Source organism: Sinocyclocheilus rhinocerous, unplaced genomic scaffold (assembly GCF_001515625.1).
Source record: "Sinocyclocheilus rhinocerous isolate Xijiao unplaced genomic scaffold, SAMN03320098_v1.1 scaffold57, whole genome shotgun sequence".
NCBI lineage: Eukaryota > Metazoa > Chordata > Actinopteri > Cypriniformes > Cyprinidae > Sinocyclocheilus > Sinocyclocheilus rhinocerous.
In genome coordinates, this window is record NW_015652130.1 from 1231062 (window position 1) to 1246059 (window position 14998).

Consider the following 14998-nt stretch of genomic DNA (forward strand, 5'->3'; position numbering starts at 1 on the left):
ATATTTAAGTACAAAATTCGAATTTAGTTTTTCAGCCATTTTGACAGCCCTAGTGTGCAGCGCATTTTATGGAGGACTGTTTCCTGATCCTGGTAGAGTAGACTACAATGCCGGCTGTTCTGACTCACAGACTGTAAGTATGTTTTTTATATTTAAAGCGTTTTTATATTTTATATATTTAAAGCGAGTTTTTTGGGCAGTGTAGAGTAGCGCTTGTTGTTTGTCATTTCTCTGATCACAAATGCAGACATGGTTTTATGTTTACGCGGCGCGATGCAACGCAACGCGTAAAAAGACAGTATAAGTCATTATAATCTGTAATTATGTCCCCACTGGATGCTACAAATGCCTCGTTTGTAATGGGTTTTCATGTTTTTGAATCATCTCTCCGGCTTGACAGGGCATCATCACAAGGGCATCATCACAATGTGGTAAGGGGCGTAACATTTCCGTCAGATGCTTGAGGTATTCGGCCAATCACAATGCACTGGATTGCTGGCCAATCAGAGCACACCTCGCTTTTCAGACCGATGAGCTTTGTAAAAATCGACGCGTTTCAGAAAGGTGGGGCATAGAGGAGAAACAATAATGTACAGTATGTGGAAAATAATGTGTTTTTTGAACCTTAAACCGCATAAACACATTATTACACCAAATACACCAAATAATGTTCTTTTTAGCAACATCATATAACCCCTTTAACAGTTCAGATTTTTACATCATATCAAAGTTTTGCCAAAGGGAAACCATAATGTGTAGAAATGAAAGTCACTGATTATACGGTGTACACAAAATTAGGCAAATTAAGACTTCACAAAACAGAGTACCAAAGAAATCATTGCTATTAATAACAATTATTGTTTCAGTGTTTATATGCATCATTACGCAGATATTGTAACTGAGGGTCGGGGCACATTAGAACAAACCGAGAGCAGGAGGAAAAACAGCGCATGGAAAAACGAACATCTCATTAGTGACAAAGGGTGTGATAAGCAGCGCTAACTTTGTAATTACTGTAACATGAAATAGTTATATTACATATCAAATGTCTATTTTCGTTTTCCTATGCTGAAAAAAACAATGTCTGAAAATAATAGATGAACTATAAATAAGTTGTAATTTCAAAGAGACAAACTCAACGATAGAACTATAAAGAACACCATCAAATAAACTTAGATTTATTATGTTACAAATGATTTCTCTAATAAATGCTGTTCTTTTGAACTTTGTATTCATAAAAGAATTTCATTTTAATCAATGAATCATGGAATAAATATTAAACAGCACAACTGTTTTCAACATTGTTTCTTGAGCAGCAAATCAACATATTAGAATGATTTCTGAAGGATCATGTGACACCAAAGACTGGAGTAATGATGCTGAAAATTCAGCTTTGCATCACATAAATAAATTTCATTTTAAAATTAAAATAGAAACAGTTATTTTAAATACTGTTTCACAATATTACTGTTTTTACTTTTTGATCAAATAAATGCAGACTTGGTGAATATTAGAGACTTCTTTCAAAGAAAAAAAAAAATCTAACCAACCCCAGACCTTTGAACTGTAGTGTACGGCTGCATATCCTGAAATGTAGTTTCTGTGTTTTTCTCCTGCTTCGACACAGATGTAGGATTGCAAAATGCAACTTATTATTTTTCAAGAAACGTCTCTTTGTTCTCTGCATCTCTCTGCTAAAACTCAAACTCTCTGAATGGGAGGAGGGCAAGGACATCTCAAACAGTCAAAGCACAAACTCCACACAAGACGGCTGACAGGAACACCGACATCAGTCAATCAAGAGTCTGCATTGTGACAGCCGCAATATAGAGCAGAAAAATCGATATCCCATTGACTGGGCCACTGCAGCCTAATCAAGGTTCCCAGACCTTTATGAATGCTTGAAGGAGAACAGATAGGCTGTCCTGATTGGGACTCTGCAGCCTCTTTTTTTATCTCCTTCGCTAACGTTTTTAACATGTCTTCATGGGCTGTGCTGCACCTGTTCTGGAGACTTTGCAGGAAGGCTATGTCACCTTGGTTCACTACCTTGTGCTTTCTTCTGACGTTGAGAAGAACAAGTGCAAATTATGGACTCTACAGCCTGATACTGCCATGACAGAGCCAGGAACATATTGTCCAGTGAAGGCACTATTCCTTGGCAGCGAACCTCGGTATTAAAAGGTCACCCCCGAAGTGCCTCGCCTCTTGTCTCATTGAGGGTACAAATGAGAAATTCAGAATTCAGTGCGTGTTAGATGGGTATCAATGTGATATATGATCACCAATTTACTAGTAATCCAATATCACATGTGGCCTATAATGGTTAAACTGATAATCACAAATATTTTGCTCAAAATGTATACTCACGATTATTAAGCTCTGTTCATACCAAGAGCGATAACTACAGAGATAACTATAAACAATAACTATATTAGCGCCCACACCAATGCACAATATCGTTATGTTTATTATAAGCTCGAGCAGTTTTGTCGTCTGTCCTTTTAAATGCTTGAGCTCTGTAAAAACCGGATGGATTCTAATTGGGTGTCAGTGTTTTTATCATTCATCAGCTGGAAAAAAATAGCCTCCGGAAAGTGATTGCAATAATATCGTTATCGCTATACTTGTATTTTGAGGAATTACATTTTACCTTTAATTGGGATTACTGCACTTTCACATGGGCAAGAAAACATCAGCTCATATACAGGGTTTCATTTGCCTCATCTATTTTCCTGATTTATTACTGTATATTTACCCTATCATATAAAAACAAAGAAACATTATATTGCATTATAAATACTGGTAAAACAGGAAGCTTCTCCTAAAATATAAAACATGTGAAATTCTTAATATTAGCTTTAAAAATTCCAAATTATGTTCATGTTTTTCTATTAAAACAACAACAAAAATGATTTTGTATTGTGGCACGGAGGTTGCTTAAGTGCATCTATTCAGCAACAACAATCACAAACATTACTGTTGAGATTCATGTTTGGATTTATTACAGTTCATCACCGAAAATGTTGGCAAATAGCCTGTTGCTGAACTTTTTTTCTTCTTAGATTATCAGTGCTTTTTTCTCAGTTTTGAGAGAGCATGTGCACATGGCTGCCAGATTAAATGTGTCCTTTTAAAAGAACATCTCTGATTGGGGGATTTAAGCCCATGACATCTGGCAACCCCAAGCATGAAAGCTTGTGGAGGCTTTTTACCAATTCAAGATAACGCAAGCAAAAAAAAAACAAACAAGTATGATAAATAAATAACCAGTAGGCAAATATTGCAGACACATGAGCTTAATTAATCGACAGAAGCAATAATCCTGATCACAAATAAAATACTATTTATAGTGCAACCCTACTGTGTCTTTTGAACAATACTACAGGATTAGGATGGAAAGCCACCTTGAACAACTTTTTTCAGACTGGTAGGGAACTCTGGGGACTTTCACGCATCAGACTTGTACTTGTTTGCAAGGCTTTCAGTCTTTTCACATCTGCAAGGCCATTACAGCTATAAAAATTTGATACCCTTCCAGCAGTGTTCCACATCTTGTCACAAGTTTTTGACAACTTGTTTTGCAGTTTATATGCCAGTTTACTAACACTCACGGACATAAGTACAGGTGGAAGTGTGTGAGGCATATGAATGCCTTTCAAAAGCTTACTTTTCTAAGTGACAGAAACCATATTCAATGGCATTTTGGCATGTTACAGTATATATTAAAAGGCATGAATGGGTTGCAGATAACACGAAAGTTTAAATCTGGTTCAGCTAGATGACATATACAGAGCAAATACTCTCAGGAAAAGTGAGCCTTAATTGTGTAGAGTGTCTAATGCATAACGCATCAATAATTTAAACGACATGAAGCGTCGAACAAAATGCTAATACCCATCAAAGAGACTGAGAGGGAGCCTTTGGAGTCGATGGCACTGTAATAGAGGCGGGATGGCGACACTCTTTTCTTAACTAATGGAAGATTCCCATTAGGACAAATCAATGCTCGACTTTGTTAACCCAGACCCAGAACTTAGTTAGCGCAATGAAACCACAAGAGATCCAAAATTTCGCATTATATATAAGAGCAACTCCCACCAACACTGGTTTCTTAGCCCTTGTCCTCAACTGCAAATCTATTTTCATCTACTTTGGTGCGTACATGAATTTAAGGCATTGATTGTTCTCAGAAGATGACGCACGCATTGGCACACTGCATAAAGAAGCATATTATACAAAGAGCAAAAGTGGTTTGTGGTTTTTTTTCCTGTGTGTAGGGTGCCAAAGAAACTGTCACATATGCAAAAAAATAATAATAATCTTAAACTATTTTTGTCTTGTTTTCCAGTTAATAAGATTTGTCTTCAAAGTTTATTTTTCTTAACTCATTGGAAAATATTTTTCCTTGTTTTAAGCATAATGATTTGGTTAGAAATTTGAAAGAAAAAAAAAAAAATTACCAATGGGATAAGGAAAATAAACTTCAAACTATATTCTCTGAAAACAAGTCTTAATATTTTATGCAGTTTTTCTCTCAAGTTAATTTATCCTGGATGTTTTTTTTTTTACAGTACTCTAGATCATCCCCAAAACCCTAATGACTCTCTTGCAGGGCTCTGCCATGTTTACTAATGATGAATTCCCCAACATTCCCATGACATTTCAATATCCGGCTCTTCCATACATGTTGCCAGAGCTGGGGAATCCCATCTGGTCAGATTGTGATGGGAAACATAAGCCTTGTATGAGCAAAGAGCAGAAAGTGTATTTTTTCTTGGAGTGGTTGGGTCTGGTGCTCATGGGAGGCGAACATCAGGAGGCACTGAGCGTCGACAGAGCGCAAATGAGGAGTGGAGAGAGAGAAAGTGTGCACAGCCTTCCTGCTCTGGATCCACGGGCACCCATGCCTGTAAGCAAACGCAAACACAACCATCAAGAAACACTATTTAACCTCCCAAAGGAGAGAAAGAGAGCATTGTGGTTTCAATTCTCAGACAGCTCATTCCTAAATCAAAGAGAAATTGCCTAATAATGTAGATAGTGGCGCGGACCTAATACTCCATGTTCAAGAACAAAATACGGTTTAAAACTGTTTAAAAAAAGAAAATTGTCATCAGGAAGTCTAAATTAAATACATTCTAATTTATAATTAGATATATATATATTTCTATATTAAATAATATATTCAAGTCAAATTGTAAATATAATTTGTAATTATATACAACTATTTATTTCTAAAATTTATTGTAACTATACATAGCTATTTCATCACATGTTGTTAAAAATATGCAATGGTTTGTCAAATGAAACATTTTATATTTTCATGTTATAGCTTATCTAACATATCACATATCACCCTTTGCATCTAATGTGCCCTATTCATGGAAAGAACCATTATTGAGGAAAGAATCCTCTGAAAGAATCGGGTTGAATCTGAACGCAAATCTCTGTACGAAGGGGGAGGGAAGTCGAGCTCATTTTGATTGCTCCCATTTGAAGGAGTGAAGGAATCGGGGGTGATTCTCACTAATTTATATGCAGCTCTGGCTGTGCAGTGACAGAGTTAGATAGCGGAGGAGCGTGCATTCCTTAAAAGGTCGGATTCTACGACACACTGAAAGACTGAAGTGAACGGAGCAAAATATTTAGGCATCCAAACTGACTGAATCCCCATTAAGAGCTCATCAATGCCGGCGGAAGACGAAATAAAAGACGGCAGCAGGAAATGACTTACTGAGTTGGTGAATGTGGATGGGCTCGCTTCCTTCCCCCAAGCCTCCTTCACTGAGGGTCTTGATCTGAATGACGTAGTTGTCGTTCGGATTGAGGGTCAACTCAACCGAGGTTTTGTTGGTGATGATGGAGTACATGTCGTTATTCCGGTGTCTTCTGTACAGCACCTGCAGATGATGGCACCCAAATAAATCAAGAGCTTCATTCAGAATAATTAACACTAGGGCTGTCAATCTTTTTTTTATTTTTTTTTACAATATAAGTCCACCAATTTATTGCAATTAGTGGAATTTTTGCTGAAAAAAGCCCCCAAATGAAGATAATTCTAAGACATTGTATTATTGTGGCAATACAATATACATACAGAACTCTGATTTGAGGCATCATTCATGTCTGTAGTAGTTTAATATTTAGAGATAGTCTCTAAAGCCCTATTCGCACGGGATTAGTATTATCTGGGGACCTTGTGTGATTTTGAAATTACCCCCCCCCCCTCTGAATTTCGTGTGGTGCATTCGCATGGGATAAGCGAAGCCTGTGATTTTACTCAAATTTACTGAATTATCTCCCGGATGCGATGTCAAGGCTTTGAGAGTCCCATTCTATGGTCCGGTTAGATGGATTAATATATATAGATTAATATAGAAACCAATATAGTTTCGTGCCCTGTGACATTTACATTTCACCATGTTAAAATGATATCTCAAGCTTTATGCTTGATTTATTTGTAACACAATAACCTCAAAACCTTTTCAGCTTTTTCTTTCTGCAAATTGTATGGTGTAGCAATATAACAGCACCCAAAATACTATCAAACACTCCAACGCAGCTCCATTCTTCGCGAAAGATGGATAAAAAATGCGCACAGGAAACAAAAACCTCGAAAAATGATATACGATGCAGGCCAAATCACAGAGATGCTGATTCGCACGGGACTAATATTATCACAGGACCTCGGTGTTGTTTTGCCCTGTTTTTCTAGATGATGTTTACTGATGCAAATGGCTAGTGCTTTTCCCTTGAGCTTCATGACTGTTTTCCCTTGTGGGTAAATTAGCACTGTGAGAGCTGTTAATTGCATGCATGTGTAATTAAGAGAGGTGGAACGAGACATGAAATAGCATATGCTGTGCTCTTATCTATAAAAACACACAAATGAATGGTTTTCGGCCACGTAACTGCCATATCTTTGTAGCTAAATTACTGCACCCCGACAACCCTTATTATGTATATCAATAGTATCAGATGCAAATATGCATTGTAGTTCCTGCTGTCATTGTTCGGCTCACAATGTAGGAATGGAAATGCCTGACTGCTAAAGGGAAAACAATGTGTTACCTTCGGTGAAACTCTTATAAAATATCCAAATGCATTTTCTGGGTGCAGAGAGATAATGTCACTCACTATGTATCCCGTGACCTCAGATTCAGTTTCGAGAGCGATGACGGGATCCCACTGCAGCACGAGCTGAGAGCCAATCAGATTCCACTCTACATTCTGAGGGGGCTGTCCAGGCGCTGAGATTTGTTGTGTATGAAAGAAATGGGCAGAAAAAGAAAGAAAGGGTTCACAATGTGCGATCAATTGTGCAACCACGTTCGATGACAAGCAGATTAGTACCATCAGCAGGGGAAGTTTCTTTCAGCTCAAATCTGTTGCTAAATCAAAACCATTTCTATCACAGACTGACTTGGAAACTGTGATTCATTCTAATTAGATAGCATTGGTTTCAGCAGTTTGATGTTGTGTGAGATTGTGTGTGTTTTTATTGACTATTCCTGGTTTTAATTTAGCATCTAAGTTTAGTGAGAGTTGTTCAGCCCTTTGGGTCAATTTCTGCTGCTTTTAAATGCTTTATAAATAAACATGACTTGACTTCACTAGACTACTAGGCAAGGCAAGGCAAGGCAAGTTTATTTGTATAGCACATTTCATACACAATGGTAATTCAAAGTGCTTTACATAAAAGAAAAGAAAAAAAAATAATCACAACAATAAAACAAGGAATTTAAAAAACAAAAATAGATGGTTGAAAACGCCTTCAGATGGAAAAAAAGTTATAGGTTTTCAATCTTTCACAGACATAACTCAAAAAACAAAGCGTGAATGTACTATTCTGCTAGTTTATGTACTACTAGGTGCCTCAAGCAAAAAAGCTTTTTGAAAACTTTGAAAGATTTGATGTTACCTACAAAAAAAAAAAACTCTTGAGGCAGAAATAGATTCCCATAACATTCAGCAGAGTAAAAAATAAAGGTAAATGTAAGATAAAAAAAGATCCATAGAAAGTTGTTCTTAGACTTGACATGGAACATTTTACTAACGAACTGCGGATGAGTAAATCTTCCAGATGCACACATCGAATAAACCTGTCAGCAACACATGATCACGGAATGTTCTCTGAAAATGGTTTGAAATGGACAGTACTTACGTGGTTTTTTGGTGGTAACATTGACAGGTACAGACTGGGGGCCAGTTCCTGCAGTATTGAAGGCACACACCGCTAGATAATACTGAGTGTTCCCTTGCAGGCCGCTGACATTCACTGCTGTGTAGTTTCCAGTGATCCGCACTTTACCCACTGTATCCGGCTTGGTGTCATCTTCCCAGTACACCACCTGTTCGCCAGGACACAAAACAAGGGCATTTTATATATCCTTGACTTTAGTTGTAAACAGCTCTCTGCCGGAACAATTACAATCACTCTTGCAACCCAGTGTGACCCTAAATATGCAGATTTTTCTCAAAAGAAGTGCTACTATGAAAATAAAAATGTCTTGGCACATTCATTTAACTGAAATGGTTTGTAATGGAAATATGTTAATTAGGTTTACAGTGTTAAATCTCAGGAAAATATACAAAGTAAATGCCAAGAATTTTTATCTGCGGCCAAAGAAGGTGAGATATGATTTGCATGGAATTTATTACATTGTATGAAAGTCATTACATTTGAGATTTCTTTCAACATGACTTGATTTCACAACGATCAACAACAAAGTGATCAATTCAGATATTTGATACACGTGTTTGACTTCATTTATATTATTCACTTCATTTAGCTGATCATTTGTGTCTTTTCTGCAAATTACAAGCTTGAGAACTTATCTCTGGCTGCTGGAAATATGATATTCTTTTGAAATGGTATGTAGATTCTCTTGAGGATATGAAATTTCAATTAACATTTAGCTGTGTGCTAGGTGAGAAACAATTAGGCAGCGGAAATGAAATAATTAATTATTAACCCCAGGTCATCTGTAATATCAATATTGAGGCATTAAGTATAAGAAGATTTAAGCCAATTTCAAAATTAGACATTAATGAGATCTGCTCAAGGGAGGCATATTTCTGAATTATTTCTTTTCTACCTTTTGCTCTCTCTGTTTTTGCAGGATGTAGTACATTGCATCATTCAGACTTGAATTGAGAATTCAGTTATTCATTCCAGTTCAGTTCTTAAATTTAAATTGAGGCAGCAAACAGGATGCAGAATTTTAATTCAAAAGAGAATGCAAGGAAGTAGAACTAAAATGAACAAATTCAAAGGAAGTCATTTGTATTTTGTCTTTTGGGTACGCTTTAAAAAAAAATCTGTGACATTTACGGTAAAATACCGGCAGCTGTGGTTGCCAGAACTTCACCATTAAATTTACCAACCGTTACAGAATTAACTTACATTCACAATAAAAAAACGTATTTCATTAACTGATGTAATGTTAATAAACCAGCATATTGAAGTACTAATATCTGTTTTGAACCATTGTAAAACTGATAATCACCAAAAACGGGTGGTGATGAGAAAGTCACATGATGAATCAAAGCTCATCACAAACTTCCACAAGCTGAGAAGGGAAATACTAATAGGCTATATATATATAGAATGTGCACAGTGTCATTCACACAAACACTAAACACTAAACACACATGATGCTGAAATAAAGCAATAAACATTAATTTAACAACATTAGATGTAAGATAAAACCCTAATGTACACAACTGATTAAATTAGAAGCATTAAATTAGAAAAATGCAAAGTAGATGCATCTGCGTTAACAGTCTCAGACTGTTGGACCTTACCGTTTGGTTTTGTGCAAAAGGAAATGCAGTGATAGTTTTAAAAGGAACTTTCCATTTCAAATGCTGCAGGTGCTTCAAAGGGCCGTGAGCACAAATAAATGGTATATACGCATACAGCGCCGTTTCCTTGATCCATGCTGCTTTGATTTGGTCTTTCAGTCCTCGCTAACCAAAGACGAGACAAAAATAAAACCTAAAAAGTTTTCCCCTCATCTAGAATCCAGTGACATGATAGTTCTATTCTTTCCAGACAATATGGCCGCTACCATGGCAACGTGGCGGTTTTGTGCCGCAGGGCAGGGGTGACAGAGATGGAGAGAGTGGCTTGTGAGAAAGCGAGACTCTCTTTGCATTCTTGAAAGGCCAGTGAAGAGCTTTCATCCAGCTTCTAAGAGCCACAGACATTTAACAAAGCAGCGGCGTTGTCTAAACACTGGCATTCTCCATGTTTGAGGTGGCATGGGAGAGGTGAGAAGCACTTTTAATAATCGCTTGTGATCCTGATCGCATTATTAAGAGGAAAACATGACATTTAATGTGGCAAAGGGGAAGATAATGCGAATCAAACCTCATATCCGAGAACTCTTTCAGGGGTCGATGCAATCGGCTCCCAGGTAACTTCGATGTCGGCCGCCGACAGACTTTTTGCTGACACTCTCTCTGGCGCTACGCTCGGCACTGTGGAGAAACGGAGAGATGTTGAGGCTCTTATTCAAAAAGCTTTACACAGCCATCGAAGTAAAATTGGATTAAGTCAGAGAATGAAGCCCCGGTCTCACCTGAGAGAGGCCCTACGTCATTTTAATGGGAACTATGACTGACAGAGAAGGAGACAATCTGCTGGGAAAATTCAATTAACACTCTAGCACATGAATAGGCCTGTAAGTGTCTAGCAGGATTTGTTGTAACCTATAGCCGCAATAACTAATATAAGGTTGTCATTCACAGCTTGAACGAGGGAGGAGGGGCGTAAGCTGTCTCAATCAACTTATTCCATCATTCTCATTCAAGGTCACACCTGTATGTGCGAAGGGAGGGAACCGAGACAGTGTTTGAGAACGTGAAGGGACTACTGCTGAGTCTGACTGTGTTTGTGTGTTCCTAATGGTTTAGCTCCACGGGCCCACACAATGTATCGCTGACTGGCCTATATTAGTATTTCCGGATGATTAGGCCAAAATTGAAAGCAGATAACATCAGGGCTCAGACTATTAGGCTTATATGTAGGATTAGTGATATGAACTAATTGTACTATTTTGCTTATTTTCTAAAGCAAATATGTGTTATTTTTGTTATTGCTGAAATTTTCAGTCTAGTGGATAACAAGAAAAAAAAAACAGACACAGATTTGCATACAGTACCATTCAAACATTTTTTTTTTAAAGAAATTAATATTTTTAATTAGCAAGCATACATTAAATTGATCAAAAGTGACAGTAAATAATATGTTTAAAAAATCAATTTCAAATAAAGGCTTTTCTTTGAAATTTTCTATTCATTATGGTTTACACAAAAATAAGTAGCACAATTTTTATCAACACTGATAATAATAACTCGGCATATTAGAATGATTTCTTAAGTATCTGCACACTGGAGTAATGATGCTGAAAATTCAGCTTTGCCATCACAGGAATAAATTACAACGTAAAATATATTAAATTGCAATATTATATAACAATCTATGCAAATAAATGCAGCATTAGTAAGCATGAGAGGCTTTTAAAAAACATAAAAAATTAACTTTTGAATGGTAGTGTATATGATCTATATCTAGAGTGTAGCGTCTGGACCAATCAGACACACAATATAGTTTTTGTTAGTTATATTTAACAAATACTCTGTAACACCCCTCAGTTAACAAGCCAGTTGAGGGCCTGTGGACCCTTCCCCCGAAATGCGTCTTAACACCTCAGGAAGGCAGAATAGGCCTCTGATTCCATGGCAACCAATGCTGATATCACTGGTTTTATTGCCCAAAGGAATGTGGGTAGAGAAACTCACTACATTTTCCATAGGAAGAGACACAATGCACAGTAAAAATGGACTCTTCTCTAATTAATTCATAGGAAAACCTTTCTTTGAATGTGACAGACAGTTGACCCTGAGAGGTCAAGTAAATACTTACAGCGGATCTAAATATTTATAATTAATTATAACTAGTTATGATTAATTATTAATATTTCCCCTTTGAGCTGATTTGCTACAAGAGAGTCGAGATCAGAATATCATATAATATCATATCATAGCCATATCAGTTACAACATTGTAGGAAAGCAGCATTTTTTTTTTATTCAAACATTGTACCTAATAAAAAAAAAGTGTATTCATGGTAAAATCACTGTAATGTACAAAATGTACAAAACACTGCTTTTTGTAAATATTTCAATGACTGATCTGAAGTACATTCTATAATTGGAACATGCTGTCTGTAAAAGAGGCATGCAAAATAATAATTATAATATTTTAATTATTTTATATATTAAAATAATAATATTATTGGCCATCACATTATTATATAAAATGACCCTCTAACACTAGTGTTCTCTATTTTTTTTCTAATCTATCTACTTGTTTTTTTTTTTTTTTCATTAAAGAAAAAAAAAAAAAACCTAGCTCTAACCCCAATCAAACACACCTGAACCAACTAATCAAGGTGTTCAGGGTTGCTTGATAATTACAGACAGGTGTGCTGGAGCAGGGTTGGAACTAAAGTCTGCAGGACGGTAGCTCTCCAGGAGCAGGGTTGGACACCCCTGCTATAGACTAACCGAGACTTGTCATAGCACTTTTTTTGTTGTTGTTGGTTTTGAATGCTCCTGTTGTCTTCATTAGTAAGTCGCTTTGGATAAAAACGTCTGCTAAATGACTAAATGTAAATGTAAATGTATAGGCCTATTAGTCTTAAACTAAGTAATTAGCAGTTGTTTTTATCAGCCTAAACTTCAATATCACTACAAATCTCTAAAAATCTGATTAAGAAAAATGTTATTCTGTGTGAATGAGTTTGTGATTGTGAGTGTTGATGTACACAAATCCACTCTACCTTCCTCTGCAGAGAACACTGTTGCAATACTGCTGAAAGGTCCTTCTCCACGGTTGTTGAACGCTCCCACTTTGACGTTGAATGGTGAGAACGGTGGGATGGTGTCATTTCGGAAAACGTAGCGGGTGACGCTGGGTGCCGAGATCACGGCTCGGGTCCAAGTGACCATTCCCACTGGCCGGAAAGCGATGATATAACCGAAGCCCTCTCCGTTCTGCAACTCCTCTGGAACAGGCTTAGAGTGGAACACAAAACTATAGTGATATTAAAACAAATTGAGGTCAACACATCAACTGACCCACATGACAACAGGGCTTTATTAGCACTTAGTTTAAAGTGCACTTTCTTTCTCAAGTCACTTTAATTATTATGTATGCTGTATTCATGACTTCATATTAGTAGAGAGACTAGATGGAACATTTGAAGGACTTAAGTCACCTGAAAAAATATGGTGGAAAAAATAAACACACTTTTCCTCTCAAACATACAAGACCACCAAGGTTGGGGTCTGTAAGATTTTTAAATATTTTTGATAGAAGTCATTTATGCTCACCAAGGCTGCATTTATTTGATCAAAATACAATAAAAACAGTAATATTGTAAAATATAATTACAATTGTTTTCTATTTTAATATATTTTAAAATGATTACATGATTCTTCATGCATTTTAAATAAATAATAACAGCTGATCTGGTGCTCAAGAAACATTTCTTATTATCAGTGCTGAAAACAAATAAAATACGTTATATTTTTGTAAGAAATATGTTTTTTTAGGATTATTTGATGAAATAGAAAGTTCAAAAGAACAGCATTTTACTGTTCATTGTTTAAATGTTTTATTAACCCCCCCCCAAAAAAACAACAACAACAACTTTTGAACAGTAGTGTATATATTAATTTGAAAGCAGTTTTCCAAAAGTGTTTTACTGTTTGTATCACTCTGCTTTTTATTGAAGTTGCATATTGTGCCACTAGTTACAGAATAGTAGGCAAAAATGGCTCTCCAACATGTTTTAGTATTTAGGTTAGCTAAAATAGACTAAATCACTAATACAGTTCATAAAAGCCTTTGAAAATTCAAATCAAAGCATTTCTTATGAATATTAGACTTTTCCCTTGCTAAACCCTTATTTCCTCCATGATGTGTCTGAACAGAAAGAAGCCTATTTGTGAAGGAAATACACTTCAAAGAAACTCTCTGGCCCTGAGTTAACTTCCATTTGGAGGAGAAGTAGTAAAGCCTGGAGTCCGGAGGCCAGGATGGAGGGGTCTTGGTGCGGGCAACGATCATAAAATGGTTACATTTCATTCTACACAATTAAGCAACGGCATTTAGCCCAGGCTGGCCGAGGGAGCAGTAAAATCTGAAAAATGACTTACCTCCCATGTTATCACTAATTCCGATTTGGTACCTCCTCCGCCTCCGACATCAGTGGGAGCCGTGTCAGGCACTGCAGGCAAAAACCCAAAGAAGAGATTAAAATGCTGCTGGCAGAGCTCTGATTGGGATTTCTCATTGTATGTTTGAGCATCAAAAGTGTATTTAAATTTTCATCACAAAAAGGCTCTAAACTATCTCTTTCACAGAGGTTCTACCTTCTTTAAACAATCCCTCAGAAATTTGTGAATAAAATAATGCGTTTTTGGAATAGGTTTGAGTGTTGCATGTGGAATAAAAGTGATGGATGTGACAGATGACGGGAGAATTGAGGATGTTTGGTCTGCTCCAGTGCTTTCAATTTCAGTGCCTGTCTGGAATAAGTCTGTCTCACACTAGCATACTCACTAGCATCTTCTGTTCTGATCTTGGTAGACGGGGGACTGGGCTCTCCCATCCCGACACTGTTACTGGCCAGGACTCTGAACTCATATTCCACCCAAGCGTTCAAACCCACCACGGTTGCAGTCAGAGTGTTTCCATTGATCACCTCAGGAACTGAGCATAAGAAGAACAGTAAAATACAATAGCAACTAACTGAAATAAAATAAAGCACTAAAAGTTTACACACTAAAATTACAAAAATTAAAACAGAAAAAAATCTAAATAAAATTCAAAACTAATAAAATGACAAAACATACAATTCTTAATGTAAAAAATAATAATATAAAATAAATTAAAATATTATATATAGTAATTAAATTTA

General features: G+C 36.5%; 1 protein-coding gene across 1 annotated transcript in view; it reads right to left on the bottom strand.

The window, feature by feature from the left end:
- Positions 1–4550: 4550 nt before the first annotated feature.
- LOC107713475 (contactin-3-like) overlaps positions 4551–14998 on the bottom strand; it is a 71145-nt gene continuing 60697 nt past the window's right edge. Inside the window, exons 15-22 of the mRNA XM_016518990.1 lie at positions 14641–14790; positions 14235–14305; positions 12854–13088; positions 10379–10488; positions 8168–8354; positions 7141–7253; positions 5738–5903; positions 4551–4910 (exon numbers count right to left, since the gene is read on the bottom strand). Of these exons, the coding sequence (XP_016374476.1) occupies positions 4816–4910; positions 5738–5903; positions 7141–7253; positions 8168–8354; positions 10379–10488; positions 12854–13088; positions 14235–14305; positions 14641–14790 (1127 nt within the window). The 3' untranslated portion in view covers positions 4551–4815. The remainder of the gene's footprint in view (positions 4911–5737; positions 5904–7140; positions 7254–8167; positions 8355–10378; positions 10489–12853; positions 13089–14234; positions 14306–14640; positions 14791–14998) is intronic.